Raw genomic sequence first — 26,401 nt, forward strand, 5'->3', positions numbered from 1 at the left:
TATAATCATTTATGACTATAAAACCAATATACGACCTTAAATATCATGCACGTTTAAAATAAACTAACTTGAAATTAAAGGCATCACCTTTATTGAAGTCTGTTCTTAAATGGCTTCCTGAACAAATTTATTCTAAAGCAGAAATAGCTCTGGAATTATTATCTTCATTATTGTTCATGTCCTACTAGAGGACAGTGAAATAATTTAAACTCTTTAGAAATCCTATTCAAAACTAAGTGTATAAAGCAGAATGAAGACAAAATAAAAATACATATTAGATAAATAACATTTTGTAGGCAGGAGGGTTGAAAAAACATTCAAAGTGCCTATGTGACAGCTTTGTCTGTTTGCAATAAAGCTTCTCTTTCAGTAGTTGCCTATGACTCAGATGATTTATTCACTAGATAAGAATGAGATCTTCTCCTGTTCTTTAGTAATCCAGACAGCTAGGAAGGCAGTTCTCTTGTCCAAGATTCAGCTGTCACTGGGTAACTTCTCCTGTAACTGCTTTCATTACCTGGCAAACTATGGACATCAGTCCAAAAGTGCAGCAAGTCAAAAGACGAGTAGATTCAAAGTTAAGTTATACTGAAATATTGCAGGAAGAGGTAAAGAAAAGCCAAACAGTAAGTAGCAAAGTATTTGTTTTATTCCTTTCCCAACCCCCAAAATAGAAATGCCCTACCTTGTTGGGAATTTGAGTCTTGAAAGCGATTTTGTGTGTGTGTTAGTTACCACAATGCAAAGAACAGAAAATTGTAGGAACTATGTGGCTTGAAACAGCCTTTAGAAAGATAATTATACACAAAAATTGCATCATTTGAGCAGTGTTGCACAATTACATGTCAGTCTGTCTCTTTAAATATATTGTTGTATTATTTCAAACCTAGTACATCAGTGTACTGATCATTTTATAGTTTCCTTTTAACTATCTGGAATTATATGACAAAGAATATGTATTCTTAATCTTTTACCACTTTTTAAAATAACTTTAACTTCATCATGTCCACGTTGTTATGAAAAAAGGACACGTGGCGGGAGGCGAGGGCGGGGAATAATTTAGTAGGACCAAGCATAGGAATAAGCTAGCTTCTAACTGCTGCAGCTGAAAGAATATACAAATCCTGTTCATTTCTCTCTATAGAAATACCAAGAAAATCACAAATCTGATTATGACAACAAGGATGGAACTGGAGCATCTCAGTTTAGAAGTTCCAAAAAGCAGGGACAGTTTCTATCCAATATCCCTTTCTCAATCCCCAAACCGCTTACAGTCTCTTCAAACCTGGGCGGCCTGCCTATCTCCCTAGAAATGGCAATGGTAAGCATACCTTGTCAATTAAGCATGAGCTGTAATTTCACCTCACCAAATAAAGAGAGACGTGGGAACCTTATCTGGTGTTATATGAGGCTTAGATTATTATTGGATTCAAGGATGCAGTTTGTTGGTATTGATAAAAGAATATAATTTTAATTATTTATTTATTATGCTTTTAAAGTTGCTGTACAAGCCACAAAACTGATAGAAGACAATGTTTATTAGGTACTATGACAAATAATAAAGGATAATGTTTCTTTGCTATTTGGTATTTTTGTTGCCTAGTGCAGTGGTGCTCAAACTTTTCCAGTCACTCCCCCCCACCCCACCCCCGCAACAGAATTTGTCTACACACACACACACACACACACACACACACCTCCGTTACTGCACAGCCAAAGCTTCCTCAGCAGCAGAGCTTGAGCTGAAGGTGGAGCTGAGGGCAGAACTGAAGATGGAAGAGGAGCTAGAGCAAGAGGCAGAGGCAGGCTGGGGCCCAAGCAGGAGGCTCAGTGGAGCTGCAGCTGGGCTCAGAGCTAGTCTGGGGGTGTCACGGAGTCCCCGGGCGATGCTCTGGAACTGCTCCCCACAAAGCCAGTCAGGACTTTGGGGAGCCTCCTCTTCCTCAGAGCAGACCGTCTTCAGGGCAAGAAGCTAACACAGCGTCACCTCCTGGGTCTCTCCTGGGAGCATTCAGCATATGCCCCTCCGTGCGCTTCCCACAGCGAGTCCGCCCCGGCAGGGTCCTGGGGAAGCCAAAGAGTTCTGCACCCCCCACTTTGCAGTCAGATGTGACTCTCAGCCAGCCAGTAAAACAGAGGTTTATTAGATGACAGGAACACGGTCTAAAACAGAGCTTGTAGGTACAGCGGCGAACGGGACCCCTCGGCCGGGTCCATTATGGGGTTCAGAGAGCCAGACACCCACGTCTGCCCTCACTCCTAGTCCCCAGGTAGCTCTAACTCTGAAACCCCCTCCAGCCCTTCCTTCTCCAGGCTTTGTCTCTTTCCTGGGCCAGGTCACCTGATCTCTTTGTTCACCTTTAGCTATTTCCTTGCAGGGGGGGAAGGGGCCCTGGCCATTTGTTGTCAGGGAGACAGAGTGTCAGTGATTTATGCACACTGGCCTTTCCCCACCACCTAGAGACTTAAGAAATGCATAGGGGAAACTGAGGCACCCACACAGTATTCAGAGGAAACATTAAGAACAGTCCCACTTCGTCACAGGGAGTAGAGCAGGGGGCGTAGTGGAGCTGTGGCTGGGGTTGGAGCTCACATGAGGGCAGAGAGGGAGTGAGGGTGGAACTGGACCTGGAGGTGGAGCAGGACTGGGGGCTGAACAGGGTTGGAGGCAGAGCTGGTCTGGGGATGGAGCGGGGGTGGAAGCATGGAGCTCCCTCCCTGCTCCCCATAGGAGCTGGCTCCAGCCCCATGTGCCCCCCAAACATTCCTCTCTGTTCCCCTGGGGGGCACTCCACACTTTGAGAACCACTGGCCTAGGTGTCAGAACACTGGTCATAAATTCAGGAGATTAGGCAAGTTTTTTAAGTCACTAAATATTTTGGGGCATGATCCTGCCAGTCCCTCATATGCAGAATCTCCATTGGCTTCAATGGGATTTTTGCAGATGGGGAACTTGCAGAATTGGTCTTTGATGCCTACAGGCTGTAAGGATCAATAAAAATCCCAGTCATCTGTCAATGTACAACACCCATGTAACATAAAGCTCAGGCATTTAACACAAAGGGTAAAATTCTGACAAGAAATCTGCATTGGTGAACACCCTCAAAATAGAAAGGAAGGGTCAAGTCCTGCAAAGACTTATGTATGTGAACGACTTTGCTTCCATGAGTAGTCGCACTGACTTCAAATGAATCTCTCCACACTGGATAAAACAGCCTGTGTGCATAAATCATTCCATCTCTGACATGGAGTACCTTAATCCGAGGCTGTGCACAGCGGGACCCATGATGTTTGTCCAGGACCACCCTACCCCGACTGGTATGGGGAACATGCTCCCTTTTGGATAAACCAAGCTCCTTTTTTTTATGCCACACTCCCACGAGGTGAACACCACAGGCAGGTGTTCCCATTAAGTATTTTCTGAGTAGACGTGCAGCACAGTAAGTGATCAGTGCATAGTGGCTTTTTATCCATTTTGAATGGGCAAACACGCATATACATTGCTTCACTCATGTGAGTAGGACTAAAGGGATGAAGGCATTGCATTAGTGAGAGTGAGCAGCCGTGCCAGTTCTATGCTTCGCCTTACACAGGAGGCTTCCCAAGCAGCCAGTTAAACCAGCTGTATGGCCCCTTTGCATCTCTGGGGTAAAGTCCTGGCCCCATTCAATTCAGTGGGAGTTGTACCACTGACTTCAGTGGGTCCAGAATTTCATGCCTGGAATTATATAAAAGAGCAACAGCAAATCTGAAAAAGTGGATCCCTTTAAAGTAGGTGCTATAACCTAAAATTAATAATTCAGCCTAGAGCTATATTTTATTGTAATTGAGACCTGATATAAGTCATCATGACTAACCAAAAATGTTTCCTTTCCTTTCATGTCACAGGACCTGCTTCTCACAAAGGGTACATCTATATATGAGCTGGGAAGTGCAATTCGCAGCTTGCATAGATGTACCCATGCTGGTTCTGCTCGAGCTTGCACCTAAAAATAGCAGAGTGCCATTGGTGGCATTCCCCCACTCCCGCAAGTACAATCCCACCTGGCCCTTTGGGTACGTACTCAGGCAGCTAGCCTCGCCCCTGCCTCTGCCACATGAATGCACTGCTATTTTTAGGCACATGCATATGTAAGCAAGCTGGGAATTACATTTCCCAGCTTAAATGTAGACATACCCTATGACCACTTTACACTGCGTTGGCAATGTGAAGGAAGGTGCCGTTGGCCTAGTCTTCACTTACCGGCTGGTCCGGCGGCACGCCATCGATGTTCTGGGATCGGTTTATCGCGTCTGGTTAAGACGCGATAAATCGATCCCGGAAGTGCTCACAGTCAGCGCCGGTACTCCAGCTCGCCGAGAGGAGTACGCAGCGTCGACGGGGGGAGACTTCTGGCCGCGTCTGGACCGCGGTAAGTCCGGACTAAGGTACTTCGAATTCAGCTACGTTATTAACGTAGCTGAATTTGCGTACCTTAGTCCGAAGTCCGGACTAAGTGGGGACCAGCCCTTAAAGTGAATGTAAATGTAATTTACTCCTAATTGAAGGCCCCTTTACGTTGCTAAAGTGGTGTAAATTGGCCTTAGTGTAAATGAGAATCAGACCTATTCTATCTTTATTCCTCTCATCTTAAGGGGCTCCGAAAGATGTTATTTGGAAACACATTACACGTCTTCAGCTATGAATGGAAAAAATCATGTTTCAAGTTCCACGCTCCATATTCTGAACTATCCTATGCTTTGGAAGCAGAAAAGGTAAATTTTTATATTTAATGACTGACCATGTACACCTCTACCTCGATATAACGCTATCCTCGGGAGCCAAAAAATCTTACCACGTTATAGGTGAAACCGTGTTATATCGAACTTGCTTTGATCTACCGGAGTGCACAGCACCGGCCCCCCGGAGCATTGCTTTACCGCATTATATCCGAATTTGTGTTATATCAGGTAGCGTTATATCGAGGTAGAGGTGTATTTTCAGTATCGCAGAGTGAACTGCTGGGATTTGCAAATGTACTCCAATTTTACCTGACTCTAATTCTGCGTGATCACACCTGAACACTGTGCTCTATTCCAGGCATCTAAATACCAGAAATATGGACAAATTAGAATGGGTTCAGAGGTGATAATTATGGGTCTGGAAAGAATAATTTACGAGGCGAGATTACAAGAGTTGAATATATTGCATGGTTAAGCAATGACTGAGGGGGGACAAAGCAGTCTGCAAATGTCTAAAGGCTATAAATACCAAAAAGAGAGAGGATTTATTTATAATAGTACTAGAAGTAATGGGGTGAAATAGAGTTTGAGACATTTCTGCACTTTTCCCCTTTCATGCCTTTGGCGGCCTCTTTAATTTAGAGATTTCCAGTATGATTTGTAATGAAGTGCTCTGTTCTTCCTCTAGGCAGTGAAACTGCACACAGGAATCTAACCATCAAGAGAACTCTTCAGTTTACTCCCCTATCTAGCAGTGGGATTTTCCTTCCTGTTTCTTTTGTCTTGCTCCTTCAAGGTTTTGTTTTTTTTCTGTAATAACTGTCCAGATATGATTACTATTGCTCTTCTTTTGTTTGTATTTGTTATTTTGCACAGATTTACCAGCTCTGTTTTGCTGGTGTTCATATCCCTCTGTTCATTTACCTTCTTCTATTTATAAAACTTGTTTCTTCAATTCAGTCCCTTCAGATTTCCTCATCCAGTCCACTCTCTAGTTTTTTTCATGGGTTTCTGTCATTCCCTAGTCCATAGAGTCAATCCTGAGGTCTGTATTTCCAACTTCTTTTAAACTTTTTAATCATCCTTTAAATAGCCTTCCACTATTTTCGTTATTTTTCTCCATGAAATGCACTGTAGAGGACTTCAAATCATATGCATGCTCCCCAATATTTTCTCTAAGGGCAATTCAAAATATGTCCCATAAGGGAAGCCCCAACATGTTTCTAGATCAGGGGTGGGAAAACTTTTTGGACCGAGGGCCACATCTGGGTGGGGAAATTGCATGCAGGGCCATGAACGTAGGGCTGGGGCAGGGGGCTGGGGTGTGGGTGGGGGTGCGGTGTGCCGGAAGGGCTCAGGGCAAGGGGTTGGGGCGCAGGAGGGGTGCAGCAGAGGGTTGTGGGGTGGGGTGCAGGAGGGGCTCGGGGTGCAGGCTCTGGCCCAGTGCTGCTTACCTTGAGTGGCTCCGGAGTGGCAGCGGCATGCAGTGGGGCTAAGGCAGGCTCCCTGCCTGCCCTGGCCCTGAGCCGCTCCCGGAAGCGGCCAGCACCAGGTCCCTGCGGCCTCTGGGGGAAGGGGTGCAGAGGGCTCCATGCGCTGCCCTCACCTGCGGGTACTTCCCCCGAAGCTCCCATTGGCTGCGGTTCCCCGTTCCCAGCCAATGGGAGCTGCAGGGGGCAGTGCCTGCAGGCGAGGGCAGCACATGGAGCCCTCTGCCCCCCGCTGCTTCACCAGGGGCCACAGGGACGTGGTGCCGGCCACTTCTGGGAGCAGCACGGGACCCGCGGTACCACGGGGGTGGAAATCACGCAGGCCTGATCCAAAGCCCTGACGGGCCGGATCCAGCCCACAGGCTGTAGTTTGCCCACCCCTGTTCTAGATCCACATAAGGAACAAACGTGATAACGTTTCACTTTAATCGAGCAGGCATGTACTTAAGTTTGAAAACATGAGTAGTCCCAATGTAATTAACGTGCTTAAAGTTACACACATGCTAATTGCTTTGCTGGGTCAGGGCCTTAAAAGAAAAGCAAGATGACTGCAGTAAGCAATTAATGTTGTGAATGTCCACAATCCACTATTTATGTAGTAATGCTTTCTAGCAATTCCATTTAACCTCACTGAAATACTTTTAGCAAGTCCAGCCGAAACTTTCTAATCTTGAATGGTCTGTTATTGCTTAATTTATTAATTTAGGCCTCAGTTGCACTTTTCAGCAAGGAGCTTTCGGTAAGGAGCTACTTGTGCTACTCTAGACGCAGATCAGGAATCAGATTGCGATTCAGAGAATCTGGTCCCTCTAGTGCTCTGGAAGGCTGTTGGGGAGGGGGAGAAAGTACCCAGATGCAACCTGAACCTGCCCTATATCTAGAGCAGACTGCTCTGCTAGCTACTCAAGGCTCCACCCACACTCTGCCCCTGCCTGCCCACTGCCCAGGATGAGAAGTAGTGGCTGACCAGCAGCTGCTCTCTTCCCATGTTGCTACGCACCATACAGATAGCTGTAGCCAGCACGAGGGAGTAGGGGGGGACATCTTTCCAGCATAGGCATATAGCCAGGGTCAAAATTGTGCCCTTTCTTGGATAGCGATTTCCTATTTTTAGGTTCATAAGCCCTCTCTCTACTTACTTTTCATTTATCTCCAGAGCTGTCAGTAGCATGGTGGCCATTCTGAAGTCTCAGACAGGCTAGACAATTTACTGACACTAGTACTTGAAAGCTAAAACTTTGGTCAGAGACTCGACTGGAATTAGCATAAAGTCCACATAGCGCATGGTAGTTTGGTTCCACTAGAATATGGGGCAGTGGGTTGGTCATTTATGGTTTTTTTAACTCTGATTTTCTTCTAGGGAGGAGCAAGAGCAATTCTGATGGCTGTACAGGTGTACATCATTAAATACTGCTTGTTCGTAAGAAATAGAGAGGAAAATATTCCCCTCCAAAGGTAAGAAAATGTACTTTCCCACACAAAAAAATACTAATTACTTACATTATTTGGACATAAACAGAAAGAATAGTGTTGTCCTATATGTTATACAGAGACAGAGTCTATTCTCCATTATGCTTCTGCAAGTCCAAGCGTGAAGAGTAGAATCTGGTCCATTTGCTATAGATTTTTCTCTCAGAAACCTTTTAGTTTTATGGCCAAGGGACTTGCTTGTTTGGCCCATTTTGAGTTGTGGTGACCAGAACTTATGGACAATTTCCATGCTACATGGTCGGCCTTCGTACTGGCAACTGAAATTAAAAGCCTCCCCTGATCTCAAGCACATTCTTTGTCAATGTTTGAAAGGAGAAGGAAGGGGTCAGCAGTCATTGCAAAGGACACCAATATGGTAGCGCTAAAATGAATGAAAGCCCTGAAAACCATCCCCTTCTGCATGTGGGGTCCTTCTTAATGATATCAAATGCATGTGCTGACTGCACCGTTTGGTAAAGAGCCAGATTTGGGATTCAGGCTGGCTGATTGGCTGAATATATTGTAATAGGAATGCACCGGTGTTTTTAAGGAAAAAGTAAGCTGTTTGTGCTGCAGCTCCTTTCTTAGCAAATCCTTCCAGTTTCCAATGTGATATCTTCCTTGATGGGTCCAAAATCTGAGTAACCACATAGGTCTAGATTTTCATCTGGTGTAAGCTGGCATAACTGCACTAGCTGAGGTTGTGACTCATGGAGTTCATGGGCCTGATTCCTTTCTCACCCTGGTGTAAATCATGATGACCTCCATTGAAATCAATAGAGTTACACTGGTGTAAAGGAGCTGAGAACCAGGCTATGTGGGTTGACAAGTATTTCGCTATGACAGCCACAAAACCACTAAATCAGGGGTGGGCAAACTACAGCCCACGGGCCACACCCAGCCCATCAGGCCTTTTTATTTGGCCCTCGAGCTCCTGCCGGGGAGTGGGGTCAGGGGCTTGCCCTGCTCTGGCGCTCCAGCCTGGGAGCTGGGTCGGGGGCTCGCTGCTCGGCTCCCGAAGCAGTGGTATGTCCCCTCTCCAGCTCCTATGTGTAGGGGCAACCAGGGGGCTCACCGCACGCTGCCCCCGCCCCAAACGCCGCCCCCCGCAGCTCCCATTGGCCTGGAACCATGGCCAATGGGAGCTGCAGGGGGAGCGCCTGCGGACGGGGCAGAGTGCAGAACCGCATGGTTGGCGCTGCGCCTCCGCATAGGAGCCGTAGGGGGGCATGCCGCTGCTTCTGGGAGCTGCAGTGGGTGGTGCCTGCGAATGGGGCAGCACGCAGAACCGCCTGGCCACGCCCAGGGCCACCAAGAGCAGGTTTGGGCCCCGGTGAAAAAAAAATTTTGGGCCCCCCAGCAAGGGGGGACCAGCTAAACAGGGCCGACGTGAGGCGGGGGAAGCCAGGCCCTGGGCCCCCTTCCGGACCGCCGGGCCTCGGTAATTTTGTACCGGCTCCCCCCCCCCATCGGCCGTGGCCACACCTCCACGTAGGATCCGGAGGAGGGACATGCCACTGCTTCTGGGAACTGCTTGAGGTAAGCGCTGCCTGGAGCCTACACTCCTGAACCCCTCAGTCCCAGCCCGGAGCACCCTCCTGCACCCCAAACCCCTCATCCCCAGCCCCACCCCAGAGCTCGCACCTCCAGCCAGAGCCCTCAACCCCCTCTGCTCCCCAGTGCTCTGCCCCAGCCCGGAGCCCCCTTCCACACCCTGAACTCATCATTTCTGGCCCCACCCCAGAGCCCATACCCTCAACCAGAGGCCTCACCTCCTCCCACACCCCAACCCCCAATTTCATGAGCATTCATGGCCCGCCATACAATTTTTATACCCAAATGTGGCCCACAGGCCAAAAACTTTGCCCACCCCTGCACTAAATACTATTTGAAAATAACTCAATGGCTCAAATGTGTTATTTAGAGAATAAGTTAACAAGAATATGGTCAAACCAAGGGCCCAATCCTTTTCCTGATGAACCAAAAAAACCACATTGCTGTCAATGGGACCAGGCCCTAATACTTCATAGGTTATGCCATGCAGCACTGAAACCCCCCCAAAAACAGCCCAAGGTTCAGAGAGATCAGGCACGATTTAACATGAACTTGCTTAGCCCTAGTTCAGGTGATAAGACAAAGAGGGTAATCAGGATAGCTCAGTAAAGCTGCACCTGCTATAAAGGCAGATCTTCCTTTCTCTGGCAGTGACAGACTCCAGTAGCACCCTCAGAGAAACCAAAAGAGAGATACAACATGAGCAAAGATCTAACAGAGACTTTTAAACCCCTCTCAGTGAAGAGTGGAGGGGGGCTAATACAGTAAAGTGGAGTGGGAACACATCCGAAGGGGTGGGAGCCAGTGTGGCATGGTCCTCCCGCTCAGAACGCCTGAAACCTCTTCCAGCCATGCTCGCCATCCCTCTTTAATGGCAGCAGATAACCATGCAGGAGCTAATGCAGCTGCTAATAACACTGACTTAGTGTGTCATGGATAGCCAATGGCAGCACGATTCTAGGGACAGGCAGCAGAGAAGCAGGAACCTCAGGGCTGTCGCTTTCATACTCTGTCCTCCTCCATCCCTCTAAGCTCATCCCCATTAGAGGATCATTTGCCAGAAACACTTCAAGGTTTCTTAAGTCCTCTGGCCTCCTCTCACAGATTTTACTGTGGGGATAGAATCTGGTTGTCAATTAAGGCCAATCTAAGTACATATTTTATTGTGTCAGGGATCAGGTTATTACGTGATAGTATCCTGACCATGCCATAACACAGCTTGGTCTCACCTACGCAGCCAGAGGCAACCCAGGTTAGAGAATGAATATTAGAACCCTAACCTTCATTGAACTGTAGCATAATTCTGTAGCATGATTATAAAATGGTTCTAACACAGGAAAGACCAAATCATGTCAGAACACAGGGCACTCGTTTATAATAAGAAAACCCTTCAACATCATAATGTTTGTAACAGCCTTGGCTACACTCAGGAACCACCCTGATTCAGCAAACAATCGCCAGCAGCTGGTGTAGCTGCGCTTGTGCCAGTCCTTTAGCTCATTTGATGCAAAGCCCAGTATGGCCCTGTCAATGTTTAGATGCCAGCACTGAGTGCCGAATCAGGGCTATCCCTGAGCATACACAATGCCTTAGAGTTTTCCGGTGGTAGGCTCATCTGCCATTGTCATGCCTTTCATATTCTTTTGTGTCCTGCATTACAGTTTACGTGAAATAAGCCAAACAGAACAAGAAAACACTCTTGCAGAATCTCTGGGAGATATTCTGTGGACAGCAGGGGAAGGTCAGAAAGCCACTGTATGTCTTGTCACCACTGATACTTATTTTACGCCCAGTATAGACTACAAAGTAGATAACTTGACTGAAAGAGTAAGTAAGAAGATACCTTTTATAAACAAGATTTGCAGAAAAAAAGCAGTTTGTTGTTTTTTAAAGACAAATATAAAATCTCATAAACCTGTGCCCTACCTTATGATACATTACAAATTATAAGCACTTTAAGATTCATGTCACAGCTGGAGCTCTGAAAGGCATTTCTGTCTCTTTATAAAGGCTTTATATGAATCCAGAGCCTATAATTCTTTTTTAATAACAACTATGATTTCTCCCACCCCCCTAAAAGGGCAAACAAGTTAACTTTATAACTATTTATTTAGTTATCCTGTATATAATTGAATGCCTTAGTTCAGGCAGAGTCAGATTAGATTCCTATATTTTTCTTTTGTTTGTCTGAAAGAAATAAAACAGTGGGTTGAAAACTCCACTTTTGGATATAATTAATGTCTTCTGTTCTATTTTTTTCTTATGTTCCTCACTTACAGCTCCTGCTGTTTGAATTTTTTGGGAAAGAAGCGGCTCAGAAATTTATCTGTGATCATATACAATGTGTAAGTGAGGAATAAGCAATTTCTTATGTTGAGTTATTTTGCTGCTTCCCACCCATCCTATTTCTTTTATAAAAACTGATCTTGCAGTTGGTTTATAACATCATATTTAATGTGATCTTCAGAAACTTAATGAACTTGTCATGAATCATTTCTGATTTTCACTACAGGAAATTAGAACAATACATTACTTGGCTTGATCCTGCTCTCAATGAAAGTAATGGGAGTTTGGCCAGTGACTTCAATGGCATCAGGATACTCCACTCTATGTAATCTGGAGCTAAATTTTATGTTAATGAAAAAGTGGTTTGTAAAAATACAAAAAAAAATATATAGTCACTAAAATCATTTGTTAAAATCTGCAAACAAAGAAAACAACAAATGGGAATGCATTTCATCCAGTATTTTCATCTAAGATTATAGCAGAAGGTGCAAGGAAAACAAATCTGAAGAGTTAACAGAGGAGGTATCTCAACCAATCAAGGGGAACTGCCATAATTCCTTCTTTGTTGTTGTTTTTTATCAGTTCAAAGGTGAAGGAAGCCATGGTGTGATCTTATTTCTATATAGCTTGCTTTTCTCTAGGACATTGGAAAGGTAAATTATGTCTTTTTTAAAACCTTCTATACATGTTTAGCAATATCTTATGAAGTGGTCTATTTCCTTATGACACTGGGAAGAATTAGGAGAGGGAAGCCAAATTACACCTGTATTGTACCAACTCTTATCACATAGATAGTGTTGATAGTGACTGAAAGTCAAGGGGACTTAGACATCTAACTCACTATGGGGTTTGTATACACTCAAAAATTATCATTTTAACTATACTAATATAGGTAAGTGGTACAACCTCTAGCCCCACCCTAAGAACGGATGCAATTGTATTGGTGTAAAGGTGCTTTATACTGGTATAGTTATTCCTATGTAGGATAGGGAATAAGCTGTATTGATATAAGGCAGTTTTATACCAATATAACGGCATCCACACCAGGGTTGTACCAGTATTTTAGTTAAAAAAAATTATACCCCTAACCAAAACAGATATAGCCATACAAAATAGATGTGTAGTCCAGGTCTTAGGCGCTTTTCAAAATGTTACCCACTAACATTTCAGTTCAATTCCTAAAGATAGGTATTAGAATTGTTAATAATAGTTATTAGAAAATGCTAGAGATCACCCAGAACCAAACCTTGTGAACCAAACATACATAAATTTTGGGAAAGTTTGAGTCTGGTTCTAAATTTGAATTTTGCATCTCATATCCAAATCTAGTAAAAGTTAAACCTGGGTGTAAAAATATAGCTAGATCACCACTGCCATGCCTGTAATGAAGGGAAACAAAAGAACCCTTAGGAACATATTGCCATTTTAATTTTTCTTTACAATCATACACTGATGTACAGAGTCATTCCTTTCATTCAGCTGACACCACAATAATACTTTGTTTTTGGTTGCACAGGCTCCAAAAAGACCTAGACTTCACAACATCTCATCTGTTACAATTCAGTCTTGGAAACTTCATCTGTAGACAGGTAGGACTATGTGATTTTTTTCCTAAATGGTTCTTATAACATATGTGTAATCAGTTTACCGAACATTCACAATTGTTAGTAAGACCCACCTAAAAGTAGATGGTTCCACTTCCAGATATGGTCAAAAGGTATTTCTGAAGCTTTAGAATCATATTGACTGTCTTAACATTGGCGTACACATTTTAGGTCAATTTCCATTATTGCTTCTAGTCTTTTCCATTTCAGGAAGAATCCATCAAGGAGTTCCCAATTACAAAAATATTTTTATGATTTCTTAATTTCAATTTAAAATATAAAAAAGGACATCTGTACACAAACTCTAGATTCCTGGCCACAATTAAACTTGTAGTCACAAAAAATATCACCACAAACTAAAATACAATGAAATAAACAAACCAGCCAACAGAGAGTAGATGCCACGGTTTGGCACAGTAGATATCTCCATCCCACCCCTCTCAAAAGCCCATTGCCTCAGCTCTACACATGCCTCTCAAACAGATGATTTTTACAGTTCATGGTTCATACAACTACCATAGCTGAGGGTTGGTCTCCCAGAATTTGAATCACTAATGTTACCCAGGATGAAGATGATTTCCTACAACATTTGGTGGCTGAGGTAGAAAAACAGTCATAACTTTTACTATGTTTTGTTAAAAGACAAATGTTCGGCCATAAAGGCAAATGTTATGGGCCAGATCCTCGTTCAATGGACTTTAACATGAGTTTCCACCAGCTAAGGATCTGGCACCTATTATTTGAAGAGAAGAAAAGCAGATTACTGTGTTGGATGTCTATGTCCAGAAAGGACAATGAGGATTGAGAGCCATTGTTATGGCGTTTACTGTTGCAGGGTGCTGTGTTTTATTGCCAAGGGCATTGCTGGGCTGTGTAAAGCTGCAGGCATTCTTCTGATATCTGTTATAGTGGCTTCATTAGGCATTTTTCCACCTCCCAAAATTATGTGGCTTTGGGGGCAAAAGATCATAAAAACAAGAAATTAAGTCAAAAAACCTGCAAAATTGGAAAGATTCACAAGGGGCTTGTCTAAGTTTGGTATTTTTTCAAAAATAGGGCCAGTTTTGGATTTTTGACAAAATGCAAAAATGCTCACATGGCAAGCATTACAAATGTATCTGCAAATATTTTCCTGCCTCTAGCTGCTTGAATCAAAAGGAATCAGAAGGTACAGATCGCCTACCTGGGTCAATCTTCAAGACACACTAAAGGATAATACAGAAGTACAAGCAGGAGTTAGGGGAAAGTGAATACAGTAACTCCTCACTTAAAGTCGTCCCAGTTAATGTTGTTTCATTGCTGATCAATTAGGGAACATACTCATTTAAAGTTGTGTAATGCTCCCTTCTAAGGTTGTTTGGCAGCCGCCTGCTTTGTCTACTGCTTGCAGCAAGAGCAGCCCGTTGCAGCTAGCTGGTGGGGGCTTGGAACCAGTGTGGACCAGCAGCCCCCCTATCAGCTCCATGATCCCCTAAGTTCCCTGTGCAGCAGCTGCCCAGCAGGCTAGCAATTGCAGCTGTCCCTCCCCCCACTGCCATGTGCTGCTCCTGCCCTCTGCCTTGGAGCTTGCTGTGCGGGGGGCAGGGAAGGAAGAGAGGGGCTAATGTCAGGGTGTCCCCCTGCTCCCCGCTTACCCCATCTTCTATAGAGCAGGGGGGGACACACCAGGGCTCAGGACGGAGGGAGCTTGCAGCAGCTGCCATCTCAGCAAGCTGATCTAATTAACAAGGCAGTGTACTTAAAGGGGAAATGCGCATATCTCCCTCCATTCCTGCTGCCTTGTAGAGTGAGAGAGTTAACCCTTGAGGACTCAGACAATTGCTAGTTCATCATTTAGCAGTAAGGGAAATATCCCACCCTCTGACTCCTCCACCTCAACCAAGCTTCACAATCATCACTGTGTACCAGTATTAAATTGTTTGTTTAAAACTTATAGTGTGTGTGTGTGTGTGTATATATAAAGTCTTTTGTCTGGTGAAAAAAATTTCCCTGGAACCTAACCCCCTCATTTACATTAATTCTTATGGGGAAATTGGATTCGCTTAACATCGTTTTGCTTAAAGTCGCATTTTTCAGGAACAAAACTACAATGTTAAATGAGGAGTTACTGCAGATATATGTGCTTGTACAACATAAAATAAGCCTCAGTTATTCAGGGATGCTGGAACCGTTTTTATAGTGGAGGTGCTGAGAGTCATTGAACCAAACAGTAAACCATGTATATAATGGAAACCACTTCAAGCCCGTGGTGTTGCAGCACCCTCCGCACCCCTAGTTCCAGCACCTATGTAGTTATTTGTGGGAGACATCCGTGACAAGCAAGATTACAGTGCCTAGGATTCAGAATCATAGCAATTGCTTTTCCTCTGTGAGGACACTTGCAAAACAAGTGGAAATGGGAAGAGAACTGGAGTTGTCTTTAATAGCAAGCACATCCTGGTGAAGTAATGGATGGCAACGTGTGTAAGCAGAAGTCTGAGTTTAGTTTTGCTGCCTGCCCATATTTTCATTAATTAATATAATGAATCCATCCCCACATTCCCATAGACACAATGAGGTTTTTACTCCTGATTATACAATTTTGAAAGTTCAATCAACACAAGCATGGTCTAGCAAAGTGAGCACTGGATTCAGAGGCAAAGCTTCTGAGTTCTAGTCCTGGCAATGCCACTGACTCACCATGTGACCATGGGAAAGCCGCTTAACCTCTCTGCACCAGTTTCCCCATCTGTAAAATGGAGTTCATAATACTTATCTTTGTCACAGGGAAGTGATGTCTGAAAGGCCCTATGTAATGGCAAGTATTATTATTGGCATGTAGATACCAGAGTGATAGGTGTCCTGGAAATGCCTAAGACAGATGTGTATGAAATCATGCTTTTGTGCCACTTATTCTATATAGAGGGAAAAAAGGAGCTATAGGAAAGATGAACAACAGCAAGCAATTCGAGAGCATAGTTTCTGCTCCGCTGCCTGAAAGTGTAATTGTAGGTCATTCCCCCCTCTAGGCAATTCTCAACGTCATTTTAACAGGCAGAGCAAGTCCGCATGTATTTAATGGGTTCCAGAAACTTGACAGTGAAGGTGGAGTGCAAGAACTATTGCATGGAGTCCTGGCCCGCAGTGATGTGGGCTATTTACACTGGAACAAGGAGGAAGTGGAGCATTACAGACCCCTCCAGGTGAGAGCATATGCAAATCACTGAGCTGCTCTGACATTCCTATGCTCAGATCCCCTGGCTTTAGATTGTTACCGTGAGTACACTATATATCATCAGCTTTCCCCCTGAAATTTCATTTATGCTCTGTAGACTGGGGGCTTATCTTCAGTGAAAAATAAAGTATGTTCTTAATTTGAGTTCGGTAACTCACGGTAAAATACTAATGAAGACAAGTAAAATACTAATGAAGACAAGTGATGTGCCTTAGAAAGTTTCCTGTTGGGCAATATACTGAAAGCACAACGGTTACTGAGGGTGGGGGCCACATCATGGCATTGGGAAAAGGCAGTAGAATGAGGGAATAGGCAATAAGTGATGAAGAGTTTGAAGGCTGGGTAATTACAGGGTTGTTGTCTCAATGCCATCGAGCCGTGCCGCTAAAATGTGCCACCAGTGACACACACAAAACAAGCATAAAAATAGATCATAGGCACATAATCTGGGTGTAGCTGGGTAGAAAGTAGGTGGAGTCAGTAGGAGGAGGGACAGGGGAAAAGGAGGATCATGCAAAGAAAACATGGACATACATTCGTAGAAAGCCATCTGAATTAATGCTGACAATGTCTGCATTAAGCCAAAATGCAGCCAGGCACAGTTAGCCAGGCCCACACACACATTCTCATCATATAAGTCACACTCCGCTCACTGCCAATACAAAAAGGCAATGGATGACCACACATTTATGGTTACTGCTGGACATGGACACACGCATTCTCAGTCTACAGCTCCCACACTTTCCCACCATATGCTGAAGCTTTAAGGCACACTCCTGTTCCCTCCTTGTGTTCAATCCCTGGCCTACTGCAACACAGGAGCTTCCACTTATATGGCTAAAACAACCACACTTTGCTCAGGTGCCTATACCACCAGCAGATCCAAGGAGCTGCTGTATAGGTTATGCATCCGAAGAAGTGGGCAGTAGCCCACGAAAGCTTATGGTCTAATAAATGTGTTAGTCTCTAAGGTGCCACAAGTACTCCTGTTCTTTTTGCGGATACAGACTAACACGGCTGCTACTCTGAAACCTGTATAGGTTCAGTGCTCCTTATTCTTTTCCTTTGTTTCCTAAGGGTTTTTCAGCACCCTTGTTCATGCCACAGGAGAACAACCCCAGTGCTCAACATGCTGCCTTGCAAACTCCAGGGCTTCAAAGCTACAGCCCTCAGAATAACACATCAAACACAGTAATAAAATTGGCTGAAGAAAGTATCGCTGATGGGAAGAGTGAAGACAATGAAACACTTTGATGTACATGTAAAGAAGGGCAGTGTGGTCTCATGGATGGTGTATAGGACTGAGAGTCATGATCCTCAGGGTTCTAATCCAGTTCACGTACCCTGTCAGTGCCTCAGTTTTGCTTTTTGTAAAATAAGGATAAGCTTTACCTACCTCCCAGAGGTGTTGTGAAGTTTAGTCGGTCATTATTTGCTTTAAAGATTCAAATACACTTCTAGACCGTCAATGCTGGGAAACTGCTACTTTCATCTGCTTTTTGCCTACTCCCATGGGAGTTTAAAACAACACAGTCTGCCCTTTATGAAGATGAGATTTAAGCTGCTTGAAGAGTCTTTTAGTGTCTTGGGACGTTATTTTTAGGCCTTGAATTACTAGGTCCCAGATCCAAATTTGGAAGCCTAAATACCTCTGTGGACCTGAGCCAAGGTTTTATTATATTAGTTCTCTTTTTAAGACTGAAATATTTTCACAGATCTAGTTAATGCAGAACGAATGCAAACCTGACCCTCTGGGGTTAATTTCACTTATCCAGAGAAGACTCAATACATGTTGTTCTTTCTTTCCTTACATGTGTTATTGTCATTGTCATGCTCTTGAGGCTTATGTACATCAATAGCATAGTGATCATTTGAAACTTGACTTACAAGACATTGTTGTCCAATTCACATTTTTCAGCTGACTTGCATTACTTTCTAGATAGGATGCTTTTCCCCCTCCCCAAACAAGAGAGAATATACAATAATGCAAAATGTAAAGCTTCTTTTCTTCTTTTATGTATGAGGAATTATTTACACCATCAAATGCTAGAGTTAATCTTAGCTGTCTTTCCTAATAAACCACTACTGCATGGATATGTCTAGGGACTAGAGTCTATAAACTGTTTAGGGATTTCCTTCTTCTTCAGTACTTAATTCTGCCTGACAGATTTTGTTCTCAAAGTGAGAAATTACTCCGTCTCTAGATTGGTCATATCTCATTTCACCTTGGTAAATCATCTTTACACACCAGACTTAATGTTAATGGCCATTGGATGCAAGCTGTTTGTCAATGAAGCACTGGTCTGAGACTGCCAAATATATATCATATGACATCAGAGTCCAAACATAATGGAAAAGCAATAAAAACAAGGTTCAAAGGCCACATCCAGAGACATGAAATTTGCATTTCCCCAAGTGACCCTCACAATAGCCTGCCAAAAGAGACAGAAGACCTTTCATGAGAGGCCAATTCAGCCCTGTTGTAAGCAGACACAACTCCATCTAAGTCTATGGACTTACGTCCTCTTAAACCAGGGCTGAATTTGGCCTGTTCTCTCTAACAGCAGTATTTACTACATTTTGTACCATTTAGAGAGCACCCCCATTATTTTTCTGTTTTAAGTTATGGGGGCACGTTCTGATTTCACTTACCCCTGTATAAATCCAGAGCAACTTAAGTGGTGTTACATCACTATAAAACCTATTAGGGCTGTCCAGCGATTAAAAAAATTAATTGCACGATTAATCACACTGTTAAACAATAATAGAATACCATTTATTTAAATATTTTTGGATGTTTTCTAAATTTTCAAATATATTGATTTCAATTACAACACTGAATACAAAGTGGACAGTGCTCACTATATTTATTTTAATTACAAATATTTGCACTATAAAAAACAAAAGAAATAGTATATTTCAATTCATCTAATACAAGTACTGTAGTGCAAGCTCTTTATCATGAAAGTTGAACTTACAAATGTAGAATTATGTACAAAAAATAACTGCATTCAAAAATAAAACAATGTAAAACTTTAGAGGCTACGAGTCCACTCAGTCCTACTTCTTGTTCAGCTAATCACTCAGACAAACAAGTCTGGTTACAATTTGCAGGAGATAATGCTGCCCGCTTCTTGTGAGAACAGGTGTTCGCATGGCACTGTGGTAGCCAGCGTTGTAAGATATTTACGTGCCAGGTGCGTTAAAGATTCATATGTCGCTACATGCTTCAACCACCATTCCAGAGGACATGCATACATGCTGATGACGGGTCCTGCTCAATAACGATCCAAAGCAGAGCGGACCGACACATGTTCATTTTCAACATTGGAGTCAGATGCCACCAGCAGAAGGTTGATTTTCGTTTTTGGTGGTTTGGGTTCTGTAGTTTTCGCATCGGAGTGTTACTCTTTTAAGACATCTAAAAGCATGCTCCACACCTCGTCCCTCTCAGATTTTGGAAGGCACTTCAGATTCTTAAACCTTGGGTCAAGTGCTGTATCTATCTTTAGAAATCTCACATCGATACCTTCTTTGCGTTTTGTCAAATCTGCCATGAAAGTGTTCTTAAAATGAACATGTGCTGGGTCACCATCCAAGATTGCTATAACATGAAATATATGGCAGAAATGGGTAAAACAGAACAGGAGACATATAATTCTCCCCCAAGGAATTCAGCCACAAATTTAATTAACGCATTATTTTTTTTAAGGAGCATCATCAGCATGGAACCATGTCTCTGGAATGGTGGCCGAAGCATGAAGGGGCATATGAATGTTTAGCATATCTGGCACATAAATACCTTGCAACGGCAGCTACAAAAGTGCCATGCGAACACCTGTTCCCACTTTCAGGTGACATTGTAAATAAGAAGCAGTCAGCAGTATCTCCCGTAAATGTAAACAAACTTGTTTGTCTTAGCGATTGGCTGAACAAGAAGTAGGACTGAGCTGACTTGTAGGCTCTAAAGTTTTACATTGTTTTGTTTTTGAATGCAGTTATGTAACAAAAAAATCTACATTTTTAAGTTACACTTTCACGATAAAGAGATTGCACTACAGTACTTGTATGAGGTGAACTGAAAAATACATTTCTTTTGTTTATCATTTTTACAGTGCAAATATTTGTAATAAAAAATAATAATATAAAGTGAGCAGTGTACACTTTGTATTGTGTTGTAAAAAAAAAATCTATATATTTGAAAATGTAGAAAAACATCCAAAAATATCTAATAAATTTCAACTGGTATTCTATTGTTTAACAGTGCAATTAATCGTGATTAATTTTTTTAATCGCAGTTAATTTTTTTGAGTTAACTGCGATTAATTGACAGCCCTAAAACCTATTTAAGTAAGCGAAAAGAGAATTATGCCCAAGAGAGTTCCTGTGTATTTATACCAGAGTAACTGAGATCAGAACCTAGCCCAGAGGTCTGAGGTTTCTATGAAGAGACATTATGAAGCAGGTCCTGGAGGATACTGCAATGCTCAGACTACCTGGAAACATACTGGACTGGGAGAATTCACTGCTACTCGTGGGGAGAAATAGATTACATACTTTTAGAAAGACTCTCCTTGTTGTAATGTTCAGCCCTTCAAACCCCGCTGAATACACCTTCCTCTCCTCGGTCACACCACATCATACCACTGTTTGTTTTCTACATTTTCAGATGCTGATGTTAGCTGCTTACATTACCACACAGAACTACTGGCAGAATAGCACCAGTGTTCACTAGCAATTGCACAAATGCACTTTAGAATGTACGTAGGACTGCGGAATTGGGTCTTCAATTTGTTGAACTGGCTACAACCCGTTCATTATCTGACCCTTTCTTAGACCATTTGAAACCCTATTATGTCAGTGTTATTTTTAAAAGCTGATTCCCATAAATATATTCCCAGGCTTAGGATTTACTGGAGGTTTTTTATTACACTATCCATAAAGCAAAGTGCACTTCTCAAGCTAAAACACAGTGGGTGAGATCCTCAGCTGTTGTAAATCAATAGACATGAAAGCACAGGTGAGGATTTCATCAGAGCTGGAGTTCAACTTGCGATATATATCATTCATACCACCTTGACTTATTTACTCATTTCCTGATTAAAAGGTATCTGTAGAGATATTACTAGAGGAAATGGACAGTAATACCTCATAGTAACTCTGTATTCAGAGCAGTAAAACTAATGTTCCTTTAAAGCAACATAGACATTAAGTGCCTATTAATAATGAAAGTATATTTGAAATACCCTTTTCCCCCCAGGTTGGAAGCATGCTGAAGACTCCTAAATTACCCATCTGGCTGTGCAACATCAATGGAACATACAGTGTTCTTTTCAGCACAAACAGGCTGCTCTTATCTGACTGGAAAATGGAACACATCTTTGATCTTTACTTATATAATGGGCAGCCATCACAGAAAAAAACAGTACATCTAACAGTAGGTAGGCATTTAAGCTTATCAAAGGAAGGTGTTTAAATGTATATCACTGTCAGTGTTTAATATTAGTCTGTTTGTGTTGTCTAGGGAAGATACAGTAAACAGTGCATAAGAGAAGGCTCAAATCAAAAGCTGATTTTAAGAGACATACTCAGTTGGGTGGGAATAATATTCTTGAGCAGAAACTCTATTATTGGGGCGATAGCTAAGAATATTGTCAATAGAATTGACCACTTTTGAATCTATATATGAATATCAAGAATCCTTTGAGATGCTGAGCATCCTCGATACCCACTGATATTAATAGGAATGGACAGCACAGCACCATGCAGGACTGGGATCATATTATTATTATTACATGTATTACAGTAGTGTCTTTAGGCTCCAACCAAGATCAGGGCCTAACTGTACCAAGTGCTGTACAGACACCTAGTGTGAGACAGCCCCTGCCCTACAGAGTTCACAATCTCAACAGACAAGGGTGGAAAAGAGGAAGTGTTATTATCCACATTTACAGATGGGAGACTGAGGCACAGAGAAATTAAATGACTTGCCCAAGGTCAATGGCAGAGCTAGGAACTGAATCCAGATCTCCTGAGTCCCAGTCCAGTGACTTAATCACAAAACTGTCCTCCCCTAATGTAACAATGGCACAGATACATCATGATGTTGCAGCCCATGGGCAACATCATCCATTTGTGTCTAACAGGCACAGAAAGAGAGGAGTGTGTCATGACTGCCAGTCTGCTGCTACTCTACTGCACTGTACACTGCTGAGGCCAGGTCTTTTGGGGCACAGCAGTTTAATCGGGCCGGGAACTCGATCTGCAGGAGGTGGCTCAGTGACTGCCATTCTGGTTGGATGGCCCCTAGAACTGTGACTCAAAGATTATACTCTCATTCCATGCACTACATTGTAACCTCACCTGCAGCCTTCCCACCAACCTATGCCATCACTGCTATATAAAAGCCAATAGGGGAAGTTATGGCTGCTCTGATTTAATAAACTGTATATCCTGAGCTTTGCATGCTGCTGCAGGTGCAGACTTTGGTTTAATTTCAGTAACAGACTTCCAAACAGCTAATGGCTGGCACAATAACCCATGGGAAAGCAAGACTTCATTCTGAACTGTTTCACTGAGTTCATAATCAAGTAATAACAACCGATGGGAACGGCTTCTCCAGCCTATTTATGATCAAGGGGAAGGATTGGGAGCCCAAGGGCCTTTAACATAGCTGGTCTTAAACTGCCAGGAAGTGTGCCATCCAGAGATCATTACTGTATTGTAAACTAGGGTCAGATTTTTAGGATGTGAGGTCCTTGTTCATTTTTACACCAACAGTTCATTCCAGTTGCATGCCCACATGTTTGTAATGCCCACAGACTTCAAGCCTCACTTTCTGAAATTCTGACCCCAAAAACTGAACATTTAAAATAGTCGCCTTTGAAATTATAAACTGTTGGAAAGCAACCAGTGCCAACTATGTTGAATTTAAACTGCACATTGCCATGAGTCTAGAGTTTCATCTGCAATAGCTGCATTTGCCTAGCAGTTCTAGACCATCACTGCATTTAGAAGAGCAGAATATTAGCACCCAATCCCATTAGGCTTCTAATGTAGAATTTTAAAATCTGATCAGCGCTTGAACAGAACAGCCAATGGAGCTGTAGCAATTAGACTCATGTTGCTGTGGGTTTTCACTGATTTGGGGCATTGCTCTTTCAGACACTCATTCTCATCATTGGGAAAAGAATTACTGTGAAGAAAGTGATCCAGAAAAGAGATTTCCTTCTGTGGAGATGGCAATCAGAACTAAGTGGGCGGGGGCAGCCATCAACTGGAATGGAACTGTCCCATTCTTCTGAAGAAAGAGACTGCACAAACGTGGCATCCACTGCCCCGTGACTGGCTCTGTAAAGTACTGAAGGCCACTGCGGATAAGAATGCTTTGTTACCATTAAAACAATCTTTGGTATCTTAACAGGACCCAGCTTAGACTGGCATTATGTCTACTACGAATCACTTTGCATTTGGTTATAAATTATCATTTATGAGACAGAAGAATTCATTATTAAACTATTGCAATCTATACAAGAATTCTGGGAGGGAGTGTAGTTTATGATACACACACACACTTCTCACAGCTGCAGGCTCAAAAAAGAGTAAGGAGAAAAGTGGAGCATGGCAACTTTATGGGGGATGAAGGGGCCACACCAACACCATTTTCTCCCAGGGCAAGCAGTGATGTTAATTGAATAATAGTATCTGTAGGTGCTGTACATAGTGGAAATAAAATCAGAGTCAATGAAGTAAGGATAGTATAAATGGCCATTATGTTCATCTGATGTGTATGAAACACAAACTGCTCAACATGTTTCAAATTCTTTGCATGTCTGACTTGTCACTTAATTAATGTATATTTTTTTTAAATCTTTTACTGTAAATAAAGAAAGTGTCCTAGTGGACTGAGCATAGGATTCGAAGCCAAGAACTAGATACAGCTCACTTCTGAGTCATTTTTGGTTGCAAGGTACAATAGTATGTGATTTTTCCAAATGCACTCAGCATTGGCCTAACTTTGCTCCCACTGGGAGCAAATATGAGGCAACTCTGAGCACTTATGAAAGTTCCACCTGAAGACTTTAAATGTGAGAATGTAGCCCTGCTTCAAATATTGGATGACATTCATTCCTGGAGTTTCAGGGTGGTGGGGAACAGAACTGCACTGTCTTCACTGGAGTTGCACCTTTGTGTCAGGACTCCGTTTCACACAGAGATACCTTTAGCCTAGTGATTGCTACAAGGTCTTTTGTGGACAGCTGTCCCTTTCCTCTGTGCATTCCATATATTAGGGCAACCATCTTTTCAAAAGGCAAAAGCAGGACATATGCAGGAGCCCTGCACCCACGCTGTGGCCCCGCCCCCTGCTTCTCCTCCTCCTCTTCCCCTGAGTCCCCGTCCCCTGCTCCTCCTCTTCCCCCTCCCTCCTGAGGCCCTGCCCAGGCCAGAAGCTGGAGCCAAGCTATGGTATTTGCAGCCCAGGGAGCCTGGGCTGCTGTGCGGAGCCCCAAACCCTCCACCTGCCCTGAGTGGGGGGCTGGGTGCCCAATAGCAGCCCCCAGCCAGTGTCCCTGCCCCCCCCAAGGCATGCCACCCAGGACAGGTGGAGAGTCCCAGGCTCCCCACAGCAGCCCGGGCTACCTGAGCAGCTCTTATTACTGCCTGACTCCAGCCTCTGGCCTGGCAAGGGGAAGGGGCCTCGGGGGGGGGGGGGGGAGAGGAGGAGCAGGGGGTGAGGCCTTGGGCAAGGGGGGGGTTAAGGCCCATCTCAGGCCCCCCCTCCTCCCCCCCGGAAGAGGCTGGTGCCATCTCTGAGCCTTGGGCAAGTACAGAACAGTGCCAGAGGAATTCTGGGACAAATGCTGTCCCAGAGTCATTCAGCCCGGGACCAGGACTTGAACTCTGCATTTCAGGACTGTCCCACCCAATTTGGGACAGGTGGTCACCCTATCCATATACTGCACACACCAACTTAACCTGTAAACAGAGTCAAGTCTCTAACACTTTGCTAGTAAAAAAGTTAAACTATTACTACGGAATATCGATTTCTGGAACAACAGAGCCCTGGCAACTAACCAACTGAGTGCTACCATAAGAGGTATGGAGGAAACAGAAGCTGGTAGTCCATTCAAATGAAACTAACAGGGAATTAATTTCCACTGTAAGTTAATTCTTTCTATAAATTCTTGAAATTCCCCTTCGGACTTTTCTGACAAAACATTTTATCTAGACCAATTTCTTTATAATTTTGGTGAAATATAGTGATGAGAAAAAACACTCATCCCTTAAAGGCAGTGGGTCTGAAGCCCTGACTATGAGCACCAATCCTTTAGCAGTCTGCCTCAGGAATGTGCAGCTCACAGCACTAAAGGGTTAATTTCATCCAACTCTTTTGAAAACTGCATTTTAATTTGAATGAGAAGAAAAACAACATCATGTCAACAAGTCAGTGGTAGGGCTCTGCTATAGAACTGGTGACTGATTCCTGCCTCAGATACCCAGACTCAATGAAAAAACAAGGAACAGAGTATTCTAGTGACTGCATTTTACAATACATTTCCTCTCCATTTTCTTGTCATTCTTTGTCTCTTTTTCTGTGTACAACACATACAAATATTCTGTTTATCTGTATAAGCATGTAAACGTTATGTAACATGACATACCTGAACATCTAAAAAGTAAAAAGTCATATGAAATTAACTGTTCCATGAAATAAATAAAAAATTGATCTGATCAGACTGGTGTCCTTTGATTGTGTGCACAGACAGATATACAGTACAGTATAAAAGTGTAAAGAACTTGGCACTACTGAGAACAATTTGCATCTATTGCACACAAAAAAAACCCATGTAAATTAAACATTTTTAGCAATAAACAACATCCTAAAACACCTGCTCTAAATAAAATCTCTTGCATTAAATGTTATTTAAACTCTCCACAAGGTGGTGCTGCTACAGCTATTAATTTACGCTTTACTTCAGCAAAAATGGTACAAAAACTCACACGGGGGAATCTGAGTATTTTGCCAAAAGCAATCTCTTCAAATATTTGTCAGGTGAATT

General features: G+C 43.1%; 1 protein-coding gene across 1 annotated transcript; it reads left to right on the top strand.

The window, feature by feature from the left end:
• Positions 1 to 491: 491 nt before the first annotated feature.
• On the top strand, positions 492 to 25,023 carry MINDY4B (MINDY family member 4B). The gene is made up of 11 exons (XM_024102560.3): positions 492 to 626; positions 1,145 to 1,321; positions 4,636 to 4,755; positions 7,573 to 7,667; positions 10,898 to 11,063; positions 11,516 to 11,581; positions 12,105 to 12,175; positions 13,039 to 13,111; positions 16,135 to 16,308; positions 21,601 to 21,781; positions 23,505 to 25,023. Exons 1-11 carry the CDS (start codon positions 528 to 530, stop codon positions 23,642 to 23,644), a joined length of 1,362 nt encoding a protein of 453 aa, XP_023958328.3. The 5' UTR covers positions 492 to 527; the 3' UTR covers positions 23,645 to 25,023.
• Positions 25,024 to 26,401: the final 1,378 nt, after the last annotated feature.

This window comes from Chrysemys picta, chromosome 9 (assembly GCF_011386835.1).
Source record: "Chrysemys picta bellii isolate R12L10 chromosome 9, ASM1138683v2, whole genome shotgun sequence".
Classification (NCBI taxonomy): Eukaryota; Metazoa; Chordata; order Testudines; family Emydidae; genus Chrysemys; species Chrysemys picta.

What these genes read in the sequence shown, in the direction of transcription:
- MINDY4B (XM_024102560.3), top strand. Translation starts at nt 528, where the DNA reads ATGGACATCAGTCCAAAAGTGCAGCAAGTCAAAAGACGAGTAGATTCA. An exon ending in TAGATAACTTGACTGAAAGA is followed by an intron (nt 11,064 to 11,515) that starts GTAAGTAAGAAG and finishes CCTCACTTACAG; the next exon opens with CTCCTGCTGTTTGAATTTTT. An exon ending in TTCTCTAGGACATTGGAAAG is followed by an intron (nt 12,176 to 13,038) that starts GTAAATTATGTC and finishes TTGGTTGCACAG; the next exon opens with GCTCCAAAAAGACCTAGACT.